Source organism: Archocentrus centrarchus, unplaced genomic scaffold (genome assembly GCF_007364275.1).
Source record: "Archocentrus centrarchus isolate MPI-CPG fArcCen1 unplaced genomic scaffold, fArcCen1 scaffold_26_ctg1, whole genome shotgun sequence".
NCBI classification, from domain to species: domain Eukaryota; kingdom Metazoa; phylum Chordata; class Actinopteri; order Cichliformes; family Cichlidae; genus Archocentrus; species Archocentrus centrarchus.
The window spans coordinates 7,353,043-7,380,245 of record NW_022060256.1 but is presented as its reverse complement, the minus strand read 5'-3'; the positions used below and the strand labels follow the sequence as shown (position 1 = coordinate 7,380,245).

At 45.0% G+C, this 27,203-nt stretch overlaps 3 protein-coding genes across 9 annotated transcripts; all 3 read right to left on the bottom strand.

Annotated features, from left to right (window-relative positions):
- Positions 1-1,678: 1,678 nt before the first annotated feature.
- Positions 1,679-7,822, bottom strand: LOC115776101 (surfeit locus protein 4-like). Of its 2 annotated transcripts, none has more exons than XM_030723731.1 (6): positions 7,416-7,822; positions 5,407-5,593; positions 4,024-4,100; positions 3,472-3,515; positions 3,057-3,282; positions 1,679-2,980 (listed from the first exon to the last, which is right to left on the bottom strand). In XM_030723731.1, the coding sequence occupies exons 1-6, from the start codon at positions 7,461-7,463 to the stop codon at positions 2,714-2,716; spliced, it is 849 nt and encodes a 282-aa protein (XP_030579591.1). In that variant the 5' UTR covers positions 7,464-7,822; the 3' UTR covers positions 1,679-2,713. The 2 variants fall into 2 exon arrangements, with proteins under 2 accessions (XP_030579591.1, XP_030579592.1); XM_030723732.1 differs by having other exon boundaries at positions 3,093-3,282.
- A 170-nt stretch (positions 7,823-7,992) lies between these two features.
- On the bottom strand, positions 7,993-13,292 carry ciz1b (cdkn1a interacting zinc finger protein 1b). Of its 6 annotated transcripts, none has more exons than XM_030723612.1 (15): positions 13,274-13,292; positions 12,681-12,794; positions 12,407-12,504; positions 12,164-12,251; positions 11,946-12,097; positions 11,795-11,859; positions 11,662-11,723; positions 11,266-11,406; positions 10,665-10,759; positions 10,310-10,406; positions 10,124-10,228; positions 9,198-9,365; positions 9,066-9,123; positions 8,745-8,866; positions 7,993-8,134 (listed from the first exon to the last, which is right to left on the bottom strand). In XM_030723612.1, the coding sequence occupies exons 3-15, from the start codon at positions 12,433-12,435 to the stop codon at positions 8,066-8,068; spliced, it is 1,251 nt and encodes a 416-aa protein (XP_030579472.1). In that variant the 5' UTR covers positions 12,436-12,504; positions 12,681-12,794; positions 13,274-13,292; the 3' UTR covers positions 7,993-8,065. The 6 variants fall into 6 exon arrangements, with proteins under 6 accessions (XP_030579472.1, XP_030579471.1, XP_030579469.1 ...); XM_030723611.1 differs by lacking the exon at positions 13,274-13,292 and adding an exon at positions 13,128-13,241; XM_030723609.1 differs by lacking the exon at positions 13,274-13,292 and adding an exon at positions 12,871-13,214.
- A 6,921-nt stretch (positions 13,293-20,213) lies between these two features.
- Positions 20,214-25,873, bottom strand: kazald3 (Kazal-type serine peptidase inhibitor domain 3). Its single transcript, XM_030723619.1, has 4 exons — positions 25,025-25,873; positions 21,016-21,176; positions 20,790-20,937; positions 20,214-20,553 (listed from the first exon to the last, which is right to left on the bottom strand). Exons 1-4 carry the CDS (start codon positions 25,551-25,553, stop codon positions 20,468-20,470), a joined length of 924 nt encoding a protein of 307 aa, XP_030579479.1. The 5' UTR covers positions 25,554-25,873; the 3' UTR covers positions 20,214-20,467.
- Positions 25,874-27,203: the final 1,330 nt, after the last annotated feature.

Genomic DNA, 27,203 nt, shown 5'->3' with positions numbered 1-27,203 from the left:
CAGTGTTACTGGAGGCCAAAGTAATGCACTGCAGAGTAAGTATCTGATTAGACACCATGTTTCTAAGATTTGTAGGACCAAGTACAATAACTTCCGTTTGATCTGAATTTAGAAGCAGGAAATTAGAGGTCATCCAGGCCTTTATGTCTTTAAGACATTCCTGCAGTTTAACTAATTGATGTGTGTCAACTGGCTTTATTGATAGATAAAGTTGGGTATCATCTGCATAACAATGAAAATGTATGCAATGCTTTCTAATAATACTGCCAAAGGGAAGCATGTATAATGCAAACAGAATTGGTCCTAGCACAGAACCCTGTGGAACTCCATAATTAACCTTAGTGTGTGAACAAGACTCCCCATTTACATGAACAAATTGGAGTCTATTAGATAAATATGATTCCAACCACTGCAGTGCAGTACCTTTAATACCTATAGTATGCTCTAATCTCTGTAATAAAATGTTATGGTCAACAGTATCAAAGCTGCACTGAGGTCCAACAGGACAAGAACAGAGATGAGTCCACTGTCAGAGGCTCTAAGAAGATCATTTGTAACCTTCACTAATGCTGTTTCTGTACTGTGATGAATTCTGAAACCTGACTGAAACTCTTCAAATAAACTGTTCCTCTGCAGATGATCAGTTAGCTGTTTTACAGCTACTCTTTCAAAAAAAATTTTTTTATTTTTTTTTTTTTGGGGGGGGGCTCATTTAAACTAACATTCATCCTCTTGTAACCAGGTTTCTGTAAGGCAGAATAAATCAACATGTTGATCAATTATTAAATCATTTACTAACAGGGACTTAGAAGAGAAAGACCTAATATTTATTCATCCACATTTAACTGTTTTACTTGTTGGTACAGTTCAGGATGCTATATTGTTCTATCTTTGTGAATTTTTATGAGTAAATAGTTTTTCACAGGTTTTTGGTGGGCTGGGAGCAGGCACTGTCCCTATGGGGATGGGGTGTTGGGGGGGGGGGGGGGGGGGGGGGGGGGGACAGGAGTAGAGGACCTGCAGAGGTAAGACTGCAACTCTGGTGACACAATACCACAGTGAGAGCGCCACATCACTTGGTGTTACATTAGCTTTGTTTCTGCTCAGTTTATCTTCAGGCTGAATATGGTCACCTCAGTTTCGCCTTAATTCATGTTTCAGGGACAAACACTCCTCTGTTGACCTGGTTTCCTGAAGTCTGTGAGAAAATGAACGCCCTGCTCAGTTGATCTCTGAGCTCAGATGAGTTTATGGTCTTAGTCACTGCTTTCAGCTCTGATCAAATAAAGCTTCGAGCTGAGCCGTTTTAAGAACAACCAACAGGTGACTTCATGGTGGCTGTGTCCATCTTTTTTATACAGTCTGTGTTTAAACTGCATTTTTCTCTGTCGATTCATTCAGCTGCGAGGGTCGAGACTGTTGGCTGATCAACAATTAATCCGATTTTTTCCATTCCAGGTATTTAATAGCTGTAACACTTTCCCCACATTTGCCTGACAGAAGCAAAGTGCAGGAAATATTCTGTAATTTACTGCAAATGATCAGAAAACTGAGGAAGACTTCAGAGAACTGAGCTGGAAATACAGAAACCTGACACACACTGCCTGACCTGCATCTGATGATTTAACTGTTTTCATGTGTACATTTTCTTTCACAGCATTCACATTAAACACGAAAGTCTTCTTAATGCTGCACCATTTATTAAACATCTCCTACAAAAACACAATAGAAAATTAGTTCTCTGTCACAATTTTATAAACACTCAGAGACCGAAGACAGACAGACTCGTGCTGTTCACAGAAAATTGAATCAATTAAAAAAAAAAAAAAAAAAACACACACACACACACACACAATAAACCCAACAGACAAAATAAAAGTAGGTTTTTGTTTCAGCTTGAACATAAATGAGGAAACTGCTCCTCCTGCAGGACACATTCAGTCATTACAGCCTCCTGATGATTTTCAGTATTCGAGCTGATCAGTGTGATCGATTTCCTGTCAATCTGCTCACCTGCTCAGGTAGCTTTATCACCTCTGACCCACCTCAGAGCTGCAAGCATTAAAAAAATAATTTTGCCTCCATTTTTCTCATTTCAATCACAGATTAATAGAGAAACTCCTGAGCAGACTGATTAATAATGAAAATATTTTGGTCCTTTAAAGCTCCTTTGAGTCAAACATTTATTCAGCACATGATTATTAATTGTTTATCTACAAAATACAAAAATTTAAAAATAATTAGGTGACATGTTTTTCTCCACACCTTCCCATCAAACAGGCTGAAACCATCAAATGTTAAAGATTTCCTAAAAATTAAAATAGTTTGATACAGTGGCAATTAATTATTGCAGGAAAAGTCCCAGAATTTTAAACTTTGGGAATGAAATGCACTTCTGTATGAAATGTTTGGTCGTTATTGAACAGTCAAGAATCAGAAAAGCACGACATTAAAGAGGATATAAAAATGGCTCTTCCTGTTTTTAAGAGAGTAAAAGTCTTAAGTCCCTCGTTTCCTGTAGTTATTGATTTAAAAAAATCATTTTTAATAAAATGTGCTTGGAGATCCATCTCTGAAGCTGAAACCTGAAAAACATCATGACAGCAGCCTTCATACAACAAAACATCACGTGACACAAAGATGAGCTCTGATTGGTCGCTCTGAGTGTAAAAAAAAGGAAAATAAATAGAAGAGGCAGAGGTGCGGCTCCTCCTCACCACTCCTTTTTCTTCTCGTCCATGGAGACCCCCCCTGGCCCCAGGGCCACCACCAGCAGCAGGCCCCCGATCACAGACATGGTCTGGAAGAAGTCGTACTTGAGGAAGTCGTGCATGGGCTTGTAGGAGGGGATGCTCCAGAAGGCGTTGAAGGTGAAGTTGATGCAGAGCAGCCAGGCCACCAGAGTGAGAGCGGCCAGCTTCGTCTTAAAGCCCACCACCACCAGGACCATGAGGGCCGTCCCCACCACGTTCTGCAGGAACTAAACAACAACAGGCCATCAGACCGCACGTACGTGGACAGAGCAGCATGCATGCAGTGCTACAAGCTTTAATCACTTTTGTCTCGAGCGTCTGACGCGTGCTGAGACTCACGCTGAGCAGGCTGAGGTCAAAGTGCAGCAGCGTCATGAACATCAGGACGAGGAACACCCGACCTCCGAGCTGCAGGAGGTGCTTCGGAGAACTCTGATGTCCGAGAGAAGGAACTCCTGCAAACACGCTGCGCGCCTCCCCCCTGCACTCCGCCAGGAGGAGGAGGAGGCCTCCAACCAGCGCCAGGTTCCTGCAGAGGAAGAAGAAGTGAATGATTGTACATCACACTTAATACTTTTATATCTTTATAGTCCCAGTTAAAAAAAAATCTTCAACTTGAATTCAAACATCGGCTGCAGAGTGAGTCACTTCCTGTATGTCCTCCTGCTTTTGATACACGAGGTTAATAAACTTATTTGAGAAAAAGATGGAGACTCACCTCATGAGAAACTTGAGGTCCCACAGGATGCTGTAGGCCACCATCTGCAAGTCAAACAGATTCAGATCATCTGAGTAAAACGCAGACAGAACAGCCGGTACTCACACAGCAGCACCCCCTGCTGTGTCAACGCCTCATGTGCAGCTCTGAGTACCAACCAAGAGGCGGGTCTGCTGCTGCTCTGGGGTCAGCACAAGTCTGTTCACATCTTATTACCTTTAAAAAGGTGTTGAAGATTTTCTTTCAGAGACAAAGAAAATCACTGAAAAGTTTCAGGTTTTCATCCAAACAGTTAAAATTCAGTCGTACGTCATATAAAGCGTTGAAACGTGAAGCTCTCATACGTACAAACAGAAAAAGTTAAATCAGTTGTTCCTGGTACCGTCCCCAACAACTCCGGAAATTCTCACATAGCAAAGCCGTTCAGAATTTTCTGAGTTATCCTGCTAACGGACAGACAGACAGACGAAAACATCACCCTCCACCGATCAGTGTGTAAAGTAATAAAAGTGTTTGATGGCCATGACGCAGAACACAGGTGTGTGTACGTACCTGCAGAGCGATGATGCCGAACAGAGTGCCGCAGGCGTACTGAACAAAGTTCCTGCTGAGGATCAACACGCAGCAGCCTGCAGGCACACAGACGCTACACGTTTAATCTCTGTAACTGAAAGCTTTCAATGTTAATATGAACATATATGACAACCGATAATCAGAGACTGGTGGAACAATCTTAAAAAACATAAAGCAAGTTATTTCTGTTAAAGAGACGGACCTTCTGATCTAGGGTCAGTTACAGTTGCGACCCTGTATAAACAGACTCACAGTGAAACAGCACGCCTCAGCTTTTTCTGGACTCGCAGCTACTAAAATGTAAGACAATAAACATCTGTCAATCCATCTGTTTGATTTAAAAAAAAAGCATTTCCTGGTGGCTTGGAGTCACTGTTGTTTAAAGATGATCTGTTCTGCTTATTCCAGCTCCTGATGTCTGTGTAGGTTCTCAGTCATCCAGGTCAGAGTATCTCTGGAGCTTGAAGAAAAAAAAAAGGGCGACTGGACTGCTTTTTGTTTCTTGAAGACGTTTCACCTCTCAAACAAAAGGCTTCTTCAGTTCTTAAACCAAAAGGTGGGGAGACACAGGTATTTACACCCCAGTGGGCGTAGTGCCCTGGAAGTGTTTGTGACTGACTATTGTTCATGTGTATAATTACATGCGCCAAAGTGTGAAAGGAGGTGTGGGGTGATCAGGACCCTTCCACAACAGGCAGGAAATGTTCCCTTAAAGGCAGAAGAGAAGCAAAAGGTACACATGCATGTAAAGAAAGCCCTTAAAACATGTGGTTATCTCAACTGGGCCTTCATCAAATCAGCCAAGATGCTCAGGAAAGGAGGTCAAACACAAACTAGGAAAAATAAGAATGGCAAGCGGAACAACACTGTCATCCCTTACGTGGCAGGCTTGTCAGAGAAACTCAAAAGAATTTTCTTCAAGCATGACATCCCAGTATACTTCGAGCCAAGTCACACTCTGAGGCAAAAACTGGTCAAGGACAAAACTTCCAAACACAAGATAAGCGGCGTAGTGTCTGCAGTTACTCTTGGAGTCGACTATTGCAGCTCTGCATGAGTCACAGATGGAAATAGTCCTCTCTTTATGTCACACTGGGCCTGTCTTAGCTCCTCCCCTTTTAGGCCACCTTTCTCCTGATTGGGTACCCCTCGCTAAGAAAAGCTTTGAATGGTAGGTAGATAGGATGTCTGGGTCTGAGATGATCATATAAGGACATCCCCTCTCTATGACACGGATCCAAGAGTAGAAAAAACTGATATGAAACCCACCACAGGCCAGCAGATACTCCGTCCCCACATGTGCAGAGGTGTGTGTGTGTGTGTGTGTGTGTGTGTGTGTGTGTGTGTGTGTGTGTGTGTTACCCAGCTGTCCCAGCAGGTTGATGAGGACAAAGAGGTTGGCGAGGAAGAATCCACAGTTCCAGGTGGAGTCGATGTACTCGCTCTGCTCGCTCCACTGGCGCCACATCCTGATGCCGTCCTCCAGGAAGGTGCTGACCAGGCAGAGGCGGGCCACGTGGGGGAGGTAGTGTTTGGTCACACGCAGGAACTGAAGCAGGAGGCGGGTACAGATTTACTATAGCACTTAGCTGTCTTACACAAATTAGTTAAAATTAGCCTGTTAAAACTTTCCAGCAGAAATAAACATGTTTACAGCCTGATACAGAAACTGCTTTAGCCTCTGTAGCTAATTTCCCCCTTAATAATAATTAAGGGCGTGGCATCTTTGACTGATAGGTGGATGGTGACACAGGCGGCTGTAGCTACTACCTGTCTGCTAGGCTTCACCTCAGCTAACTGCAGTCTCTGAACTGGACCTCTGGATCGTGTTTGTGGTGTTGGAGCCTTTTGGAGCATTTTTAATGCAATTATATGACCAATAATATGGCTGCTGTGAGCTTCATTGGACCAACAGACTGTCCAAGAAGGTTGGCTCCAGTTTGCTGGGTGAAATACTGGGATTTTGATTGGATGTTACTGATTAGCAGGTGTCAGCGTGTGTGTGTGTGTGTGTGTGAGACTGACGTCACAGAGGACATGTTATATATACTTTTATATACAGTCTGTGTTTTAGTGTAAAGCAGCATTTGCATTTTTAAACTGACTCATTCTCACATCAGACCTCAGCGCGCTCAGAAACATCACAAGAAAAAAACCCCAAATCTCTCAGTTTACTGCAACATGAACATTTATAATTCCTCCTCTGCCACACAGACTGATAAAAATGCAACTTTAAAACAAACATAACAGATTAGCTGATTATCATCGACTCACAGGCTCTGAATGTTTTAATATTTTATCTTTTCCTAACACAGGGATGAGCAGCAGCATCTGACAGCCCGGTTATTTAAATGAGGAAGCTGCTCATCATCATCATCATCATCATCATCGTGTCTGATGGTGACGTCAGCCACACAGCTGTTTTCTTCCTCTGAGTTAAAACAGACCAAAACCCAATAAAGTTCTGTCGAGAAGGCAGTTTTCCTGTTGCTGGAGTTTGAAGGTTTGAACATCCGCTTTAAACGCTGTAATTTACGCCAAATAAGCAACTTTTATTTTTCGCATCGTTTCTGGATCATTTCAGAACCGCTAACTTCCGGTCAGAGCGGCCGCCCGTTCGCCGTTCCAGACTCCATTAAGAAATCTTTAAATTTAACACTTCCTGGCTCATCGCGATGGTTCACTTCACAGCTCCGTCAGAATCCGCTCCTCTGTTCCGCATATGTGTGACCCACCAGAACCCGTTTACACGTATTAATCTAGAACAGACTTAGAGGGTTTTTTTTTTAAAGCAAACTTAAAATGTAATAAAATATTTAAATTCACAACACTTAATAAACTCACAACACCCCTGGAAGTCAAACATGATAAGTCAGAGCTCCCCTGATTTATATCAGCATCTCAGAGAAAAGCCTGATTTCCGTTTTCTTCCAAGCAGCGAGCGTTTCACCAGACTCCGTTCAAAAACATGTCGTTTTTTAACTTTCCTTCATTCTCAGCACATGCCGCTGGTTTGTAGAAAGTATCCGAACCTGCTCATCCATCCTGTAAAACCGCTGCCGACTTCGGCAAACAGGAGAACTCAGTCAACCAAATCTTACTTTTGGTGAGTTAGTGACAATGAACCTGCGCGGCGCTCTTTCCTGTTGCACCCAAACTGCGGCTCCGCTTCAAACTTCATAAAAGTTCCTTTGAGACCAACAAAGTTCTCAAAGAGGGGAGTTCATACTCTGGTTTTCTAGCAGATTACATTTATTTTCTAGCAGTAATCACCGAGCTTTGAACTGCCAGATGTTTGACACATCCGCACCAAGTCCCAGCCCAGAATGTGTCCGACCCAGCGTGCGCATTTCCCGGGGACAGGAGCTCACCTGGTCCGCTACATCCTCCGCCTGGCTCATGAGGTCTCCGTGTCCCATCTCCGGCTCCGACGATAAGGCACTTCAATGCGGACAAACAGCTCCGAGCTCACGTCCCAGTCCGGCCCGCAATGATGATGAAGATGCCCCGCTGATGCTGCTGCCTCCACCGACCCACAATCCACTGCGCTGAGAGAGGAGGCGCCCCCTGTGGCCGTGCAGGGCGCAGCATGCCACGTGGACCCGCTTTAAACGTTCGTCTTGCGTGTGTGTCTCGTCATTTACCTCATCACGACTTTGGTGCTCAAATTCAATGATTAAAGGGTCATATGAATGTTTTATGCATCTCTGGAAATTTGTGAAAAATACTGAAAATGTTAGAAAGCATAAATCCTAAAGGTGGGCCAGCTGTGCCACAAGGGGGCGTTATAATGAATAAATATTTAATGCAGATTTTTAAAGGTGCAATATGAATGTTTTTCATAGTCATAATAGACTGACATCACATATGAAATATTATTTATTATTTTCACGTGTTCTGATCCATGAATGGCAGCACTCAGCCATAAGTATTATTCTTCTGCAATATATAAAAAAAGAAAAAAAAAAAAAAAAAAAAAGTCCTTCAGGAAGCTCAGATGCATTATGGGAAACTGAGCTGATCAGGTCGGAGCAGCGCTGCCCTTTTCTTCATCTCTCTGTCCTCTCCTCCTCCTCTGAGTGCGGTGGCTCTAAAACAACAAGCAATAGTCAGCTGGTTTACCTGTGTGTGTGTGTGTGTGTGTGTGTGTGTGTGTGTGTGTGTGTGTGTGTGTGTGTGTGTGTGTGTGGAGGTATCAGTTAAACCTGCAGGTACAGGTGAGATGTGGTCATTGGGCTACAGGTGAGTTTACTCAGAGGCATCAATGCACCTGTATGAAGCTTTTACAGACTTCAGTGCAGCTTCTGTTCTCCCAGCATCTTTTCTTTTATAGTCATATTTTTATCAAATATTCTCCTCCATCTTCTTCATGCTGCATTATTAAATGTGGGGAAATAAACCAAACGTGGCAGCGCTGAGATTTCAGTCAGAGAATGTGTCCACTTACTTTTGACTGCCTAAGCTTTGGCCTGTACCTGCACTGATGTGAACCTGCTCAGGTTGAAGCCTAGTACTACTTATACTCTGGACTGTTCATTAACACACTTGTTAGGACAAAAACAAAAATGTATGTTTTTTTTTTTTAATTCATTAAAAATATAAAATCCATTTCAATTAAAAAAAAAAAAAAAAAAGCCCCGAATCAGCTCTGAAGCAAGACGACGTCACAGAGGAGTACCACAGCTCTGTGTGTGTGTTACCTGCAGGTGGAGGTAGTGTGTGTGTGTCCTGCAGTGTGTGCGTCGAGCTGCAGATTCACTGTAGAAGAACTTCTTGCAGAGTTGACAAACGAAGCCGCAAACAGGAACCACAAAACTCCTTCCTGTGGAGACACAGACAGTTTTCATTAACGCCTCGTTTACACGAGAACGATCCAGTGGAAACGGTGTCGTTTTCCAACGCGTTCACACGGAAACACAAGACACTGTAATTACCACGCCAGGCCACAAGTTGGCAGTGTGGGTATAGGAGTCGCAGAGCTCCATCAGCACGTTTAATGACCTCCTGAAACGGGGACGTACCGTATGTGGCGTTGGAGTCGTATTCTCCGCTGTCCTCCTCCTCTTCCTGCCCTGCGATCTGAAACCATTTTAACTTGTCAGTCCTGAATCATCTGACTTAACTGGTGACATCACAGAATGTCCAATTTTTACCTCTGACGCCTCCTCCTTTGACTCCTCTGTTCCTGCATCCTCCTCTTCCTCAGCTACATCTACTTCTTCCTCCACTACCTGCTCCTCTTCTTCTTCCTCTTCCTCCTCAAAGCAGCCGACAGCATCCACAGTGATGAGCTCCTCCTCCTGAGCCTCCTCCAGGTGCACCTGGGAGGAAACAGATTAAACAGGTTTGTTCTGTTTGTGCAGGAAACCCCTGCCATCCCACAGAGGAGCGATGGTGCTGCTCCTGCAGCCGTGCAGCATGCTGCCTCCACCGCTGGTGGAGCACAGGCTGAGTGAGGAGCTACAGTCAGGGCCAAACGTTCTGGCAGTGGCACAAATGTACTGTTTCAGACACTTTCAGCTTGTGTTGATGACTTTTACATCTTCTATGATTCAGTGAACAGTATCAAAGACTTCACTGGCCAGTCAGTCAGATGAGTGCAGAGAGGCGGTCGTCGACCCGTCTTCTCTACGGCATGATGGAGCTCAGCTTCTGATCAGCTCCCGATGGATGGAGATCCTCTCCTGCCTCATCAGGAGCTCCAATCTGATCAGTTTGTGGTCTTCTGCTGTCTAAAGCGTGACCAAACCAAAATCATCCTCACAGACCAACATCTTTCCAGCATGATGGAGCTCAGAGATCGTCAAACAGGAAACTCCTCAGATCTGAATCTGATCAAGAATCTGTGGGCGGTCCTTATAAAGCAGGTAGATGAAGGACGAACGCCAGAAACACCGACTCTGGATGCGTTCGCTACATCTGCCAATGAAAGTCTGACCGTTCTTCACGGAATCAGAAACATCTCAAAACCTGAAGCACCTCGTTTGTGCAGTCTCGCAGCAGCCGCCATCGGCCACTTTCACCCGTCACCTGACCCCTCGGTGTGTTTCGTTGACTCCACGCCGCCCCCCCCACTGACCTGCTGTTTGTGTTCTGGTGACTTCATGTGCTCCACAAACTTCCTGGGCGTCCTGAAGTGACGTCTGCACACCGGGCAGAAGGGGCGGCACAGCTGTTTGCACATCTGGATCACACACACAGACAGATGTTAGCTGAGGAGGTGTGCCAGTGCTCATCTGCCGTCATCACGTCACTCGCCTCTCACCTTGTGTTGTTTTGTCTGTCGGTGGATGATGACGTCACCACTGAAGTGAGTCTGACAGGTGTCACACCAACGCTGCGCTTCAGGTCGACACCCCCTGCTGGCAGAGTAGCACACCTGAAGGTTTTCAAATTAAAGTCAGAGTTTCTCTGTTTTACACCCCGTGGGCCAGGTTTATCTACACCCAAAAAACTGACCTTTGACCCTCAATTTCTTACAAACCACCTTGCTAACCTTCTCTTCCAACTCTTGCTGTCTATGAGCAGTCACATTTGTCCATATGAAACCTGTTTCCAGGCACTCCTACAGAGCACTGATGACCTTTGGTGTGTGTGTGTGTGCTTGTGTGTGTATGTACCTGTCCTGCAGTGTGCGTGTATTGAGGTGGATGGAGTGTGTGATCTCCTGCAGCTTCTTCACGTGTTCAGGTCCTGACATGTGCTCCTGAAACAGCTAGAAAACACACACAAAAGCAACATTTAAACACAAACACAGACCCCTGTGAGGACCTGTCCACACCTGCAGACACCGCTACCTGGTGTCACATGGGCTGACGTCCACAGCAGTCTACGTTCACAGCTGGTCTTACAGCCGACAGGTGTGTAGACTGAGGTGTGTGGGGACACTTCAGAATGTGTTTACTGAACGTCTTCTGTCTCCAGGTTAGAGCAGAGCTGTAATGAAGCAGCCTCTGTGGATGAATCCACCTTACTGGTGAGGATTCATACACTGAGCTGCAGGCCCGCCCACACCCAGTGGCCCGCCCCCTCTGCAGGTCATCGCTCATAAACAAAACGGAAAAAAAAAAAAAAAAACACCTGAGAAACCAATCAGACTTCAGGTCTGGGCGGACAGAGGTCTCTGAGGCACCATCAGACTCGGTTTAACAGGTGTGCTGTTGACACCTGACAGGTAACACTGATAAAGGCGGAGAGAAAGAAGTGCCGAGTGTGTTTTACCTGCAGAGAGCGACAGGTATGGTTACAGACGTGACAGTGCAGTCCACCCGTCTGTCTCTCAGCTGTCCTGTCCGTCGGTCCAAACTCTCGACTCTCACTGCTCTGCTGGATAGTGACCTTCAGTGACCCCACACCCTGCAGCTACACAACATCACAACAGGTCACCTGATGGTCTCCATCATTCTCTGGTTCTTACTGCTGATGGAGTCATGCACAGGTGGAACCACATTTAGTCTCAGAAACTGATGGTCTTTGACCGTAATGGGGAGTTTGCTGAGACTCCATCAGAGGGAATTGTAGGACTAACAGTTGGAGGGAGGGGGCTGACCTTTGTGGGCTGTCAGTGTTTTCTGTGAGGAAGTAAATATGTCCTCAGTGTGTCGCATCATTCTTTACCTCAGCTGCTCTGCTGCCCTCGCTGTGATCTGCTGCCCCCTGCTGTTCCAGATGAGGAACATCTGGTAGAACAAACAGGTAAATTTTACTAATCCACAAATCAAAAAGTCTGAACTATGCCGCAGAGACACACCTGTTGCTGGATCACATGACCCGGGGCCTCTGTCTCTGCTGGGTGGAGCAGCCAGCTCCTCCGTCCTGTGAAAAACACCAAAAACACGCCGATTTTACTCAAGTTTCTCAGACGACAGATGGCGATGTCTGTTTGTTTGAAGCAGACCGACCCCTCTGTCCTTGCTCGCTTCAAGTCCGGTTCCACCGAGCCTCCCTCCAGACCCGGAGCTCCGGGCCGGCTCGGCCCATCGGCACCTCTTTCTTCTTCTGTGGTGGTGGAGCTGCAGCGTGGCCGGCTGTCAGTAATCCCTATTCCTGACCCCTGAACAAAAACATGGCATTAAAGCAGTAGACGGACAGGGGAGTGGGCGGAGTTTGTTTTATGTACCTGCTGAGGTGGAGGCGGCCTCCTCTGAGCGGGACTGACAGGGAATCGAACCCTCGCTACACTGCTTCCTACAGCAGGTAGAAAACACCTGCAGAGATAATGGAGCAGGTGGAGACCGACATATAAAGTAGCAGCACCCATAATGCATTTCACCTTTCTCTTAGCGCATCACACCTGAGGAGGGTTAAATCAGTGAAACAACGAAGACACTGCACACCTGACAGAGGTAACAGCAATGCTCACCTGTCTGTCCTCTGTGGCTGTTTGACCATGACGAAGGCTTGGTGACCTCTTGGCACCTGTACCTGTAGAGATGGCGTTTCTCCACTAGCAAACACTACCTGTAGGAAGAAGTAAAGCAGTGTGAATGTCACATGTGCCATATTAAAAACGGGTTTCTGCAGGTTTATCACGTTCAGCAGGTAAACAAACGAGTGATTTTAATGTGACCGACGGGCTTCGGCCGGTAAACAACCCAGCTTTAAATCAGCACATTTTAACTGGAATCTGGACTTACAGGATAAGCAGACGGAAGAAAGCCCGATCCTTTCCAGCCCGTGGCGGATATTAAAGGCTGTGTGGAGGTCGTTCAACGCCGGTAATCGCGGTGAATGGCGTCGTCCTGCATAAACTTTAACAAACAGCAGAGAGTTAAGGTTGTCTGGTACTCAGCATGTAAGCCGAATTAAAAGCAGCCTTTGACCCACTCGTAAAATGTCTTCATTGACTTAATATCAGAAACGTGACTCAAGTAGCAGCGAATCACACATTAAATAAGCAGATTTTTAACAGAAACGTCGCCCGACTAGCTGTTAGGCTAACGCTAACAAGCTAAAATAACGTCTCCAAACAAACGTGGTCTGACTTTAAACTGTTTCTTCTCTCGGCCTGTTTAAAGAGCTAAACGCGGGCTCATAATCAGAGTTTAAACATTTAAATGTAACTACAGATTCATTTAGTTCACCTGAGAGCTCAGCGTATGCTAACGCTAGCTCAGTTACAGGTAAACATGACGCTGTTTGTGTCTTCTGTCGCCCCCTGTTGGCGCGGAGGAAGACACGCGGCGACCTGAGGAGCTGCAGGTTCAGCACATCCAGGTACGTTTGTCACCTGGATTCTCTAAACCTAACATTGATGATCACACGAAGCTGGTTGTCAGCTCTCTAAGGTAACCCAGGGTTTAACGTTTCAGTAACGAGCTGCTCATATAAACGTGTCCCCAAGAGAGTCTGCATCACACTGAGAACGTGCTGGAAGTAAACAAGGCGCTTCCAGCTGATTTTAAGCTGACACTCTGAACATCACCTGCTGCTGACAGTTTGGTTTTCAAAATTAAAACAAATAAATATTTGAAATATATTAGTCTGTGTGTAATGAATGAATATAATATACAAGTTTCACTTTTTGAATGGAATTACTGAAATAAATCAACTTTTTCATGATATAATTTTATGACCAGCACCTGTATGTAGGTCAAAGGTCAATGAGCTTACTAAACAAATTTTGTGTTCCAATAATTAGTGCTAAAGGTATTCAAATCAATAAAACGACAAGGGTGCCCAAACTTATGCACCTGGCTAATTTTGTTTAAATAATTATTGCACACTTTCTGTAAATCCTATAAACTTCATTTCACTTCTCAAATATCACTGTGTTCATCTGCTATATGATATATTTAACTGAAACTGCTGATCTGAGCAACCAATGATTTATAAAGGAAAATCATGAAAATTATCAGGGGTGCCCAAACTTTTCAATACCACTGTATTATACAGCTGGTTTTTCAGATTCTCCTCAGCATCTTTGGAAAATGGTTCCGGTTTTTCTGTTTTTCTATTTCTTCCTAGTGACCAATAAGCATTTCAAAGATCAGCACACAGACTCTGGATGCAGTCGTTTATCAAATAAATTCACTTAACGGTAAGAAAAACAAGTAAGTTTAAGACAAACTAGACAAATTAATTCACTGAAATAAAAGAACAAATAAAACCAGCATCTTTTCTTTTTTTTTTAATTATAGGTTTATTTTATTTTTTATTGATTTTAAATGCTGTGCATAAGAAATAAATTAAACTAAGCAAAGAAAAATAGAAAAAAACTGGTATCCATGTTTCTTTTTTTAGCTTTAAGTTCCTTTTATTGTAAATTAGTTTTTGATGACCCTGGTGATCAATGTGCATCATCCCTTAAAACAAAATCAAATTTGCATTAGGGCTATATATGACTTATATGATTAGAAATCCAATAAATGTAGCAGTAGTCTCCTCTTTCCTTGGCTGTGTTTCCTGGCCTCTGATTGGCCCGATATTTGTGAACCTGCTGGAATGTCCTGGAGCCACAGACGGGAAGCATTCCTGAGATGGTCTCCAGGACCGCGAACGAGCAAAGTGTTAAAGCGAGCGATAATCAGTGCTGACAGTACGGTGGCCCTGAGGGCTCATCTCACAGGGCCACAGACTGTAACCACAGACTGTGACCATAAGTGTTGCTCATTGAGGATCATTTGCAGGTTACTCAGAAACCTTTGCTTATCCTTTCCAGCAGTGCAGGTGGCTGCACAGATACACCCCAGGTGGGGCTCAAGCACCTGCTCTTTAGGCCACTTATTTGAAAAGTGCCCTTTTTTTACTAGTTATTTTATAATTTTACATTTCATTTTCAAATTTGGGCCATAGCATCAATCCCTGCACCATCCACGCCCCAGCACCACATACCCTCGGAGCACCCTCGGAGCAGCATCACATCTCCGACCTGCTTTTGTTGGACTGGACGGACGAGTAACCATAGCATTTGCCCACTTTGTCATCCATCCATCCATTCGCTTCCGCTCATCCTGTTCAGGGTCACGGGGGGGGCTGGACCCTATCCCAGCTGTCATAGGGCGAGAGGCAGGGTACACCCTGAACAGGTCGCCAGCCTGTCGCAGGGCCAACACAGAGGGACAGACAACCTTTCACACTCACATTCATGCTCTCATTCACACCTATGGGCAATTTAGAGTAGCCAATTAACCTAACCCCAGTAAGTGCATGTCTTTGGACTGTGGGAGGAAACCGGAGTACCCGGAGGAAACCCACGCAAGCACGGGGAGAACATGCAAACTCCACACAGAGCGAGGGAGAGGCCTGGGCCAAGGTGGAATCAAACCCAGACCTTTCAGATGTTATTCTGACTGTGAGGCAGCAGTGCTAACCACTGCACCACCGTGCTGCCCACACTTTGTCATTGTTATGAAATTAAAATACTTTGAAATGAGCGGTGCAAGCAAAATGAAAGAACACAGAGTTTGAGAGCCATGAGGGGCAGCACGAGGTGTGTGTCTGTGTGCGACGTCCCACTGAAATATCACCACACATTCAAAACCTGAATGTGCACCTACAGTCAGCTCCAGGTCACTTAGTTTCCTTTATCATTTTTCTCCTTAAATATTATAAATGAGTTGAGTACAGATTAACCCTTAATTATCATGTACAATACTGATTTTGCCAACTGCAGCAAAAGGCCAGAAACAGAAAGAAAGGGATGAGCAACAGCAGCAGCAGCAGCAGCGCTCTGCTGCCCGGGATCAGCCGTCCAGCAGCGAGGACGGGGAGGGAGCTGTTTAATCAGCCTGCTGAGGAACGCCATCGCCTCTGTGTGAAATCTATTCATCTGCTGATGAGTAATCTGTTTGATCTGATAGAGCCCTGCGTGAGTTGACAGAAATAAATTAGTATGTGCACAAATAAAAGATGAGTGTAACTTATATTTTTTTCATGAATACTTATTTTCCTTTTTTGGCTTGATCTCTGCTGTGAGGCGCAGACAGATTCAGACCTGTAACCATGCGCTCACTGAAGCCCGGCTTACCGATGCCTCAGAAACACAGAACATCAGTGAGGACACGCATGAAGATCAACGGCTTCCACCTGAGCTGGTTTCCGGTTAAATGACCTTAAATGTAACACACACTAACACAGACTTCTTTGGGTGGACCGCCGTCCGATACCTGACCCGCACCCTTCAACTCCAGGCCTCGAGAGCCGGTGTCCTGCAGGTTTTAGATGTGTCCCTGATCCAACACACCTGAATCAAATGGCTGAATTACCTCCTCAGTATGCAGTCAAGTTCTCCAGAGTCCTGCTAATGACTTCTATATTTGACTCAGGTGTGTTGAAGCAGAGACACATCTAAAAGGTGCAAGACACCGGCTCTTAAGGTCTGGAGTTGAAGACCCCTGGTCTGGACCATCAAACAGCCCTTTCAGATCGGTCTCAGGCTGAGGACCAGACAAGTCTAAGACTCAGACCTCTCAGACACACACAGTATATGAACCGCCGCCTGCTGCTGATTTTTCTTTCATCTTTCACAAGAAAATCTGTTTTTCATTCTGGCTGCAAAATAAAAATCCTCTGAAGAAGAAACCGATACGCTGCAAGTCCAGAAGTCTGCAGACAGATGCGCGCAGTTTCAATTTATGCCTAAAAAAGTTGAGTGAAAACTGTAGAAAATTATTCTCATGTTCATGTGTTGTAAATCTGGGAAGCCCTCTGCTGCTCTGATGTCCTTCAGTGCAGCCAAAATATCTGGAGAAGCACTTTCTGACCATCGCATTCAAACTCTGATGGCTGCATCTGGGACAATTTGGGCTTCGGTATTTTAGACGAGATCACTTCAGCACGCAGGCTGGAGGTGGTGGGGATTGAACCGCCAACCGTCCTATTAGAAGGCAGCACACGCCACCTCCTGAGCCGCAGCCACCCCGTGATTGGTCACGAAAACAAAAATAGCAGCACCAGAAATCGTGTCCTTACTTGAAAATTCTGCACCTTCAGGAGCAGATATGTTTGCAGAGGTTAGTGTGATGGAAATGTCCTCCCTGCGTTTGATGCTTTCTTCAAACAGAGGGCGACAGCGCCCCCTGGAGGTACTTGCTGGTAAATGTTATGAAATTCATGTGCTGAAATGGGTACTGCACCCCTTCAGCCACAGCCTGTTATGGTTATAGCATTAATGCACACTGTTACTCAACACCTCAAATATGTGATGTTTTGTTTTCACGAACAACCTCATAGCACATCGCTATGAATTATGGGATGGCATTTCCTCTGCTCTGCTGTCTCCTCTGCTAAACGAGGTAATAAAGGAAGCACTGACGCTCCTTCCCTTCTTATTTAGAGAGTTTAACCACCTCTCCCCACGGCTGCAGAGGCTTCAGAAACTAAAGAACTCATCACCCATGACCTCATCTCAGGCACCTCCTGTAGCTCATTTTCATGCTTCTCACAAAGTCCGCTCCATATTTGAGCTGTGACGTCAACTTCAGGAAAAACTTGGTGAGGCGATCAGATTTTTGCATTGAAGAATAAAATTTAGAACATGTAAACACACTTTTAAGCCGTTACATTTCAATTTGGTCTTATTTGTTTCAGTTAATGAACTTATTGTTTCTGGACCATCATGTCAGCTTATGGTGCTGTGATGCAACCACAGCTCACTCAGAGTGATGAGAACTACAGAAGAGGTCATGCATGTGGAAGAGTTTCAGTCACCCTCATCCTGCTTTCCTTCTTACTCTTCTCTTTATCGGTTATCTGTTTCACTTCATTTTGTTCTAACTGATAAAAGGAGAAGATCAAAAGTTCTTGAAGACAAACTTTCCTTTGTTATGAAATCCAACAGTGATGTCCAGCAGAGGGCGATTTCACATCTCCAACATCAGCACGACTTTGACCAAGATCGAGAAAAGTTGCTGAAATGTGTCAATCATGGCAGAAAAGGTTGTTTTGCTGAAAGTGTTGCTGCCTTTTTTAATTCCTTCTCGTATCTCATAAATTATCCTTTGCTCCCTTTTAAATCATTTTTAAAAATGATTGTGTGATCATCACTTCCAGAATGTTGGCCCTCCATGCCAGCAAATCAAAAGATTGTGTTTATTGTCATATGCACAGTAAAGAAACACTGTTTCCCTGTACAATGAAATTCTTCCTCTGCTGCCCACACTGGATATTAGAATACCAAGAAAATAGATCAAATTAAACATGCAATAAGAAAAATGATAATAACAATAATAATAATAATAATAACTAGAAGCACTCAGAGAGCACAAACCTCCGCCAAGGCCATAGGGTCACTGACGCTGTAATACGTGTATCTAAATACTGTGAAATAATCTTTCATCTTTCCCAGACAACAATAACCCCCTATCCCGCAATAGTGAAGAATCCTTAAAAAAATTCCTGGATCCAGAGCGTGATCCGGATCACTGCCAAAATTTAATCACTTCTTCCTCTTGTCATTTCCAACCACTCCACAAAATTTCAATGAAATCCGTTCATAACTTTTGGGGGTAATCCTGCTGACAATCAAACAACCAGACAAACAAACAAGCCAACGCAACCGAAAACATAACCTCCTTGGCGGAAGTAATAAAAATAAAAATAAATAAGTCTCTCTGAATAACAAATTATGTACATTGTGCATATGTGCTATATTGAAATAGTCCATGTAGAAATGGTCTGAACATACAAGTGCAGCTGTATGTAGACAGGTAAACAGTGACAGGAGTGCAGCGGTGTCTATGAGGAAGATTCCAGCTCAGCCGTTAAAGAGTCTAATGGCTGTGGGAAAGAAAGAGTTCTTTAGTCTGGTAGTCCTGCATTTCACACTTCTGTGAAATGCAAATGCTCTCCCACAGAGATGATCACATGTTCTTTAGATGCATTTAAGATGAAACTGCTGAACAATATAAACATGATGTGTAGCTCCTCAGCCTGCAGGACCTCCTCAAAATGAGCCGGACTGAACCAGATTTAGATCCCTGGAAGTTAAAGCCCCTCTGAGACCAGCAGCAGTAATGAAATCCTCTCCATCCATCCGTCTGACATTCACAGGAAACCGAAGCAACATGTGGCGAATCTATTAACCAACAGAAATGCAACAGCCGAGCTCCAGCTGCTCTGACGCCTCAGACTCCATCCACGTTCCTCAACACTCAACCCTTTGTTAGCCTCAGATGGCCCTTCAGCTATCAGACTGTGTCAGGCAGTCCTGCTGTTTCTGCTGCTGCAGATTCAAACCTGATGATGGTGATCGGCTCCTTTATCACCACTCAAAGTGTACTTTACGCTGATCCTATATACATTATGCTGTTCTGCTACTTTAAGAACTCACTACAAAGGAAATTACTAAGAACATGAAACTCTCTAAACCTCCAGGGCTGAAACATGAATCAACACAGCTGCAGTTTCTCTGCAGTCCAGCAGAGGCACCACAGTAAGTCAGTCCCCATTGACTCACATGTTAAAACTTTCCAGCAGAAATAAACATGTTTACAGCCTGATAGAGAAACTGCTTTGGTCTCTGTAGCTAATTTCCCCCTTCATAACATCTGTATGGGGGAGGGTGGTGTCTTTATAACATACCTGTTTAAATAAAGTTTGGTTTATCAGGGGCATGGCCTCTGACTGACAGGTGGATGGTGACACATGGGGCTTTACCTCAGTTAACTGGAATCCCTGAACCGGAACTCTGGACCATGTTTGTGCTGTTGGAGCATTTTTAATATGGCTGCTGTGCAGTGCATTGGACTAACAGACCATCCAAGAAGGATGAGCTCCAGCTTTGCTGAGTGAAATTTGGATGTTACTCTGATTAGCAGGTACACATGTCTGTGTGATGCTCCCATACAGTTGATGAATGCTTGCTAACTTGCTATCCAAACAAGTTAGCATTAGCTGATAACTTAGCACTCGAACTTCTTGTCTATTTATGGCGACTATGGCAGCAGGCAAACTACTCAAATACCCATTTTTACGTTTAACTGGGCAAGCATTGCTTGCCTTGCTTGTCCTGATGGAATGCCACTGCTTTACAGACATCAGAAGACAAAGAGGAGGCACAATCTGGCTGTAACCTCAGTTCTATGAGTAAAAGCATGAAGATCTGTTAGCAGGCAAAACCTCGGGTGTTCTATGTGAACACATTTATCTGTATGTCAATGAAATGTCTCAAAAATCATAAACTAAAGTTAGTTTTTTAAACCTTTATTTATAATAAAAACTTTCACACTGACAGATCTGACAAGAGACTCAGGCTCAAATGCCCATAGAAACACTGAATTTCAATATCACTGCCCCATGTGAGGTCAAAGTAATGTTCGCATACACAGAGAAGAAGAAAAATCAATTTTTTAGTGTTTATTAGCTTATCCTCAGAGCGCTGTCCTCTGGTTACATCACAGACGGCAAAAGAAAAGTCTCTGCGTCATCTCACCGTGATGCAGCATTCACTGTCTGCCGCATGGTAGAAGTGACATGATGAGGGTTAGTAGAAGTCCTGGTCATAGTCTGTGACGTCCATCAGCTGTTTCCTCTCAGAAACACTGTTAGACAGGTAGGACGACAGCTCCTCTGACAGAGCCAAAGAGAGACACATCAGAGAGACAGGTCCAAACAGAGAGAGACATCAGAGAGACAGGTCCAAACAGAGAGAGAGAGACGTCAGAGAGACAGGTCCAAACAGAGAGAGAGAGACGTCAGAGAGACAGGTCCAAACAGAGAGAGAGATGTCAGAGAGATGGGTAGAGGACACAATTTTGGGTGTTTCTTTCAGTTTCTCTTCATTCTGTTTGAAACACCTGTCTCACCTGCTCCCAGTACTCCCAGTGCAGCTGAGGCTGAGGCCATTCCCAGATTGTTACGAGCTGTGCAGCGATAGGTCCCAGAGTCCCCTGGCTCTGCCCCCTCAATCTGAAGCCAACTGGAGAGCTCGAACTTCAGAGGACCACCTCGAGACTGCGAGACAGAGGAAATCAGACGGGTACTGAAATCTGTCATAGAGGGGCGGAGCTACAAGTTGAGGTGTATGTGCACCTGAACAGATATGTGCGGGTCGTCTCCGGGCAGGATGATGTCTCGTCCCTCCTTTGTCCACTCGACTAACGCCATTGGAAATGCAAACACCTCACAGAGAAACACGAGACTGCTGCCCGTCCCATTCACCTGACTGTGAGGAGGGACCTTAATGACCGGGACTGGGACAGGTGAGAGGGAACAGATGAGAGAGACAGGTGAGTCACACAGGATCTTATAAAAGGTCAGAAGTCAAGTTACAGCTGAAGTGTTGGTTCAGGTCTCAGACTCTAATGACCACATCAGGTCCAGGCTCAGTCTGTTCAGGACCCAAAGTCCTCAAACTTCGAAGATCTGACTGATGCACCTCCAGACCCCCTGCTGCCCTCCATCCACTGACTCAACCAACCCACTACAGTGAACCAGAGACAAGAGATTGAGGAAGACTGAGCAACTTGAGTTTCGACATGGCCCCAGCAAATCACGTGACTTCTAAGGCCACCATTTGTATTTGTCTGTTGTGTGGTGTTAGGCTCAGTGTGTTTTGCGTTGAGTGTCCAAATGTTTCCTGAATGTCTGTGAGAACGACCACCAAAGGTGCTCGATTTTGCTGGGTCATCAACTGCAGCAATAACAGCAAGACTTCCACTGACCCCAGGACAGGTCATAAGTACAGATTTCATCAATTTCCTCCCGACAAAGACGTGAGCATCAGTGCTGTGAGTCACTGAGTCAGTGTGGATTGTGATAAACAGAGATCAATCTAATGATGAATGGAGGAAAATATGACCCAAATGAATTGCTCACATTGTTGAGAGTGGGAGCTCTCGTCTGTAGGTATGCAGTAATTATTAGAATGGGTGTTTGCTGATTTCAGAAATGTTTATGACACATTATTTAGATTCACAGGATCACTCTATCAGTTCAATGTATTTATACTCAATACTCCCAATACTGCAATAGCATGTGACTTCAATGCTTGAAAGCTCTGACATAAAACATACATAAAGATGCTTTATTCTCGATATGGTCGCAATTACTGCCTCTGATAAACAGTTTGATTACATTCTCACATCGTATGAGAGTTTATCTGCTCTGTGTCTGAGTGCTTAACAGCGTTAGATCCGCCTCAAATAAAGTTCCATTAACGCTGGCTAACAGCAGCTAACTGTGCAAACACAGCACACAGTACTGACAGAGAAGTCCAGGAAATTCTCAACACCTCACCTCAGCATCGCTATCATTGGACAGATGTGAGCTGCTCTCAATCATCGACCTGTATCGACCTCCTTTCTATGGAAGCTTGTTTCTGCCACTAAAAAAAAAAAAAATTGCCATGCATAACTCAAAATTTCAAGTTATTAAATCAAAATTTTGAGTTATTTTCTTAAAATTTCAAGTCTTCTTGAAAATTTGAGTTAGTCAACCGAAATTTTGAGTTACGTATCTCAATTTTTCACATTAATAACTCGAATTTTGACTCAACGCTGCCAATCAGAAAGCTCCGTGATCCATGCATCATTTCCTTGTTAACCGGAAGCAGGAAGCTGAAGGTATCAGCTGTCCAACAGATTGACATGAAAACATTGATTCCTTACTTTTTATGCAGCTGTTTTTTTGCCAGAAGACATTTTGACCGTTGATTGTCAAAAACATGCCGACAATTTGTTCACGTTTACTAGAAACTGCTAGCTCACTGATACTGTTGCTACCCCATTTTGAGTGTGCATGCACTGGCAGCATCTGCTTCCAAGTAACAAGGAAATTACCTCTTTCTTGTCGCTTCCTGATTGGTAGTGGTATGCCAAAATTTTGAGTTATTAACATGAATATTTAAGATACTTAACTTTCAAGTTATTTTCTCAAAATTTTGAGTTATATTCTTGAAATTTCGAGAAAATAACTCAAAATTTCGAGTTACAGATGGCAATTTTTTTTTTTGTGGCGAAAACAAGCTTCCATACCTTTCACTGAGTTTTACAGCGTAAAACTTACATAAACGTACTTCACAGTATGCCATCATGAGGTAAACTCTGGCAGCACATTATGCCTGCCAGAGTGTTTGAGGGGATTCTGAGATACAAACAGAAAATATCACAAAATATTTTCACATATAAGTGTTGATATTGATAAAATGTTAAAATAAAGTGTGTACAGAAATGCTTTTATACACAAACGGTAGTAGAAACATGCCGGTTGGCCACAGCTGCTATTGGATACAGAATGTTATATAACAGACAGACAGATAGAGACACACACACACACACACACACACACACACCATGAAAGCGACACGAGCATGGCTTCTGCCCTGAAAGAAAACGAGGTGACCTCTGACCTTCCGTACCCAAACAGCCCTGCAGTTTGGTGGTTTTAGGTCAAGTTTGGCATCTTGGGTTTTGGAGCCCTTGGGCCCCCACAGCGCGTCAGTGATGCATCCGTGTGGATCAGGACCATTCCCGAGCAGCCATATCCTGTATGCTCTAAGAGTTTTCCAGGAGGGGAGGCAGAGGAACACAAGGTCATCTCTCACTGGAAATCTGTTGTGTTTCCATTTTTAACTGAATGCCACAAAACTGTGAAAAACACCCGTTTGGGTTTCCACCGACTGAGCTGCATCTCAAAATAGATGAGAAGAAATCAGCAAGAGCCTGAAGAAACCAGCAGACGGCTTTAAAGGGACAGTCCACCACAAAATCCAATGCACACACTTCCTGTCTGTCCTGTGCTGTTCCAGTCTGGAGACGTCAGCCTTCTCTGCAGCATACTGCAGCTGAGTGATGCTCAAAGCACCAAAAAAAGGACCAAACTACACCCATTAAGCTGAGCTGTACTGTTAGCTCCCTGCGTCTTTTGACTGGCGGATGTAGACGACAGGAAGAAAATAGATCCTGCATGAACCTGCGCAAGGTTTCTGGATTCTTTTTTGTTTGTTTGTTTTGAGTAACCAGATCATTATTTCTGCAACGACACATCGCTGATGAGCTTTTCTCATCTATTTTTGGTACTCTGAGCTGCACAAGGCTCCATTACACTGTTGAGAAGGCAGCTGAAATGTCAGCACAGGCGAGAGGAAAGTCTGATTTGGGGTGAACCGTCCCTTCAAAAGTTATTTCCAGGTTGTTTTCTTAGCAACGCCACTGAAACAAAGCAGAAGAAAAAAACACCATTTATAGCTCGCGTTATGGATGGGCGGCAGAAACAAGCGTCCACAGGATGAGAACTCATTTCTGTGGAAATATTTAGATGTTTTTTCAAGTCCAGGTGTTTTTACACTGATCAGGAGGAGGAACAGCTTTGAGCCGGTCTGTGTTCCCTCTGAAATCTGAAGAACTCAGAATATTCTGTTTGTAAGGAGAAAAGACAAAACTAAAGGAAACTCTGCTGTTCTGAGAGGCTCTAAATGGAGAATATGTGATTCATTAATCTCTGTCTCTCTTCCACAGTGTGTCTTTTGTCCTGTTGCTCTCCCTTCAGTCCCAACCGGTCACAGCAGATGACTGCCCCCCCCCCCCCCCCCCCGAGCCTGGTTCTGCTGGAGGTTTCTTCCTGTTAAAAGGGAGTTTTTCCTTCCCACTGTCACCAAGTGCTGCTCATAGGGGGGTCGTTTTTACTGTTGGGTTTTCTCTAATTATTGAAGGGTCTTTACCTTACAATATATAGCACCTTGTGATTTGGCGCTACAGTATATAAATAAAATTGAATTGAATGTTTTTCTTTACAAATGATGAGACAACAAGCTGATTATCAGAATATCTGCTGGTTATTGTCAGCTGATTACTTGATTGGCAGTTAAAGTGGTCCCCATGCCCCACCTAAAACTAGTTCCATCCGTATTTTCAGAACTGTGCTGGAACCAAAGATGAAAGCCAGAACTTCCTGCTGAAATGTGGAACCAGTCCTCGAAGCAGAACTGGTTCCACATCTGCAGTGATGGGAAAGAGACATTTTCTCTCTGCACTGTCTGGAAAAGTGGAAACTGCGGTTCTTGCAGCAGGTCTACAGGTAACCTTCAGCCAGGTGTTCCTACCTGTCTTACATGGCCCCCTCCCTGCGGTGTGGAGCTCCGGTTTAGAGAAGGCGGCCTCTCTGAACTGACACAGGTTCATGTAGGTTCTTCCATCACTGCCGCAGACCGGCTCCTGCTCCTCACATACGCACACCTCCTCCTCCTCATACTCCCCTCCTCCTCTTCCTCCTCCTGCGGACCAAGGGTCCGCCTGACAACGCAGCCCGGTCCCGCACAGCCCGTAGAACACACTTCGGTTCCCGGGGTCGCAAGCCTGCCCCTCCAGGTTCCCGCACTCCTTGCAACAGCCACAGGGGTCCAACACCAGACCAGCCCGGCAGCCGCGGGTCTCCGGGCACAGGTCCGGCTCGCACGGCCCGCAGCCCCCCGCCCCAACGGTTCCGTTCCAGCTCCCAGCGTCGCCTCCCAGCGCCTCATCCAGCCGGTCATAGTCCAACAGCGGGTCGGTGCTGAGGCCGGGTAGCTGCCTGGGGAAGGCTCGGCACATGTGGAGGGTCAGACACAGACCGAGGAGGACCAGAATCCGCATTTTAACCCGCTCCGTGGTTCCACTCAGTTCCACAGACACTGGACCGGTAGTACCGGGTCGGCCCAGTTCTCTGGCCGGGAACAGGACCAGAAAGAGAACCGCAGATCCGTCTGTCTGTCCGAGGGGTTAGAACGGACAGTCACATTCGTCTCAGGGAGAAACAGCGACAAAAAGACGGGAAGAGTCCCGGTATAATCTCGAGTAGAGTGATGGGTAAACGGGGTAAAGGCGCAGCTGCGCCGCTCTGAGAGTCAAACCCAGACAAACTTTATTTCCTGTCCGTCTGCAGGTTTGAACAGCTGAGCCGCTCGCGCTACTTCACTGCGCACACACACACACACACACACACCGTTAGGCGTGTCAGAACAACACGCACAGGTTCCGGTTTCATCTTTCAAAATAAATCCTGCCAATATGCGCTGTACAGAAGCCGCACTTTGATATTCAGGCCATTAAATTTGGAATTTAGCACCAATAAAATTAAATTGTCCAACTTTACAACAATAAACATTTTTACAGCCTGATTCAGAAACTGCTTTGGTCTCTGTAGCTAATTTCCCCCTTTCTTTAAATTCCCCGATGGAATCTTCCTAAAGGGATTAATAAAGTTTAATCTAGCAGCTATAGAAGGATGTTTCTATAACTCACCTGTTTAAAGTTTGCATTATTAGGGGCGTGGCCTCTTTAACTGACAGGTATGGTGACACAGTCAGCTGTAGCTGCTAGCTGTCAGCCAGGCTTCAACTAAGATAACTGTAGTCCCTGAACTAGACCTCCGGACCGTGTTTGTGCTGTTGGAGCCTTTGGAGCATTTTTAATGAAATTGTCTGACCAATAATATGACTGCTGTGCGCTTCACTGGACTAACAGACTGTCCATGAAGGCAGAGCTCCAGTTTACTGAGTGACAGGAGGATGTGAAAGGTGCAAGGACCTGTGTGTGTGTGTGTGTGTGAGTGAGAGAGAGAGAGAGATGCTCAGTACAAATATGGTCACTTCTGGAATGACAAACAAAAACATGGCAGCAGCTGAAGTGTTAAATGGAGACTTCTAAAGGATTTCACAAACCAGCGAGTCACGTGTCAGCAGCTGCGTGTTTGTGTACGCAGGTAAAAAGCAGCATTTGGTTTCACTGACAGAGAATGTCAGATTCAGTCTGCAAGAAAGACTTTAAAGAAACACTCCTAACATGTTACAGCCTTTATTTTGAAGGTGCAGCATTCTGACTTCCTGTCTCACTTTGTCTCACCTGACAGCCTCTCAGCAGCTATGCAGCCAGCCTGTTCCCCCCCATAACACCAAAAACAATGCCAGCTGTTAAACTCATCCTGAGGCTGAAGCTGGAGTTTTACAGTATGGAGGCTCCCAGGGTCCTCCAGGAGGTTCACAGGGAACCCTTCCGGTTCTCCAGGAACCCTCAGAGGTCACTGAAAAGGTCTCAGAAAGCTTTAAGGGTTCTTGAATGTGGGCTTGTGTGTTTGGGGAGGTTCCTGATGCTGCGATCTCCCTGGGTTTCCCCGTGAGTCTGCTCGTTTGTCACTTGCGTGGCTTTGCCTCTTCACAGGGAAGCTCTGAAAATAAACGAGCAGCAGCGGTTTTGGCAGGGGTGTGACGCCAGCCTGTCAGACAGGAATAGTGCAGTAATGGAGGG

Coding starts and splice junctions, on each gene's coding strand:
- LOC115776101 (XM_030723731.1), bottom strand. CDS start 7,463: ATGGGACACGGAGACCTCATGAGCCAGGCGGAGGATGTAGCGGACCAG. Junction 5,594..7,415: donor CGGAGGATGTAGCGGACCAG/GTGAGCTCCTGT, acceptor CTCCTGCTTCAG/TTCCTGCGTGTGACCAAACA. Junction 2,981..3,056: donor GTCAGACGCTCGAGACAAAA/GTGATTAAAGCT, acceptor GTTGTTGTTTAG/TTCCTGCAGAACGTGGTGGG.
- ciz1b (XM_030723612.1), bottom strand. CDS start 12,435: ATGGTCAAACAGCCACAGAGGACAGACAG. Junction 10,760..11,265: donor ATACCTGTCGCTCTCTGCAG/GTAAAACACACT, acceptor TGTGTTTTCTAG/CTGTTTCAGGAGCACATGTC. Junction 9,366..10,123: donor CACCAGAACACAAACAGCAG/GTCAGTGGGGGG, acceptor GTTTCCTCCCAG/GTGCACCTGGAGGAGGCTCA.
- kazald3 (XM_030723619.1), bottom strand. CDS start 25,553: ATGCGGATTCTGGTCCTCCTCGGTCTGTGTCTGACCCTCCACATGTGC. Junction 20,938..21,015: donor ACCCGCACATATCTGTTCAG/GTGCACATACAC, acceptor TCTGTCTCGCAG/TCTCGAGGTGGTCCTCTGAA. Junction 20,554..20,789: donor ACTGGGAGTACTGGGAGCAG/GTGAGACAGGTG, acceptor TGGCTCTGTCAG/AGGAGCTGTCGTCCTACCTG.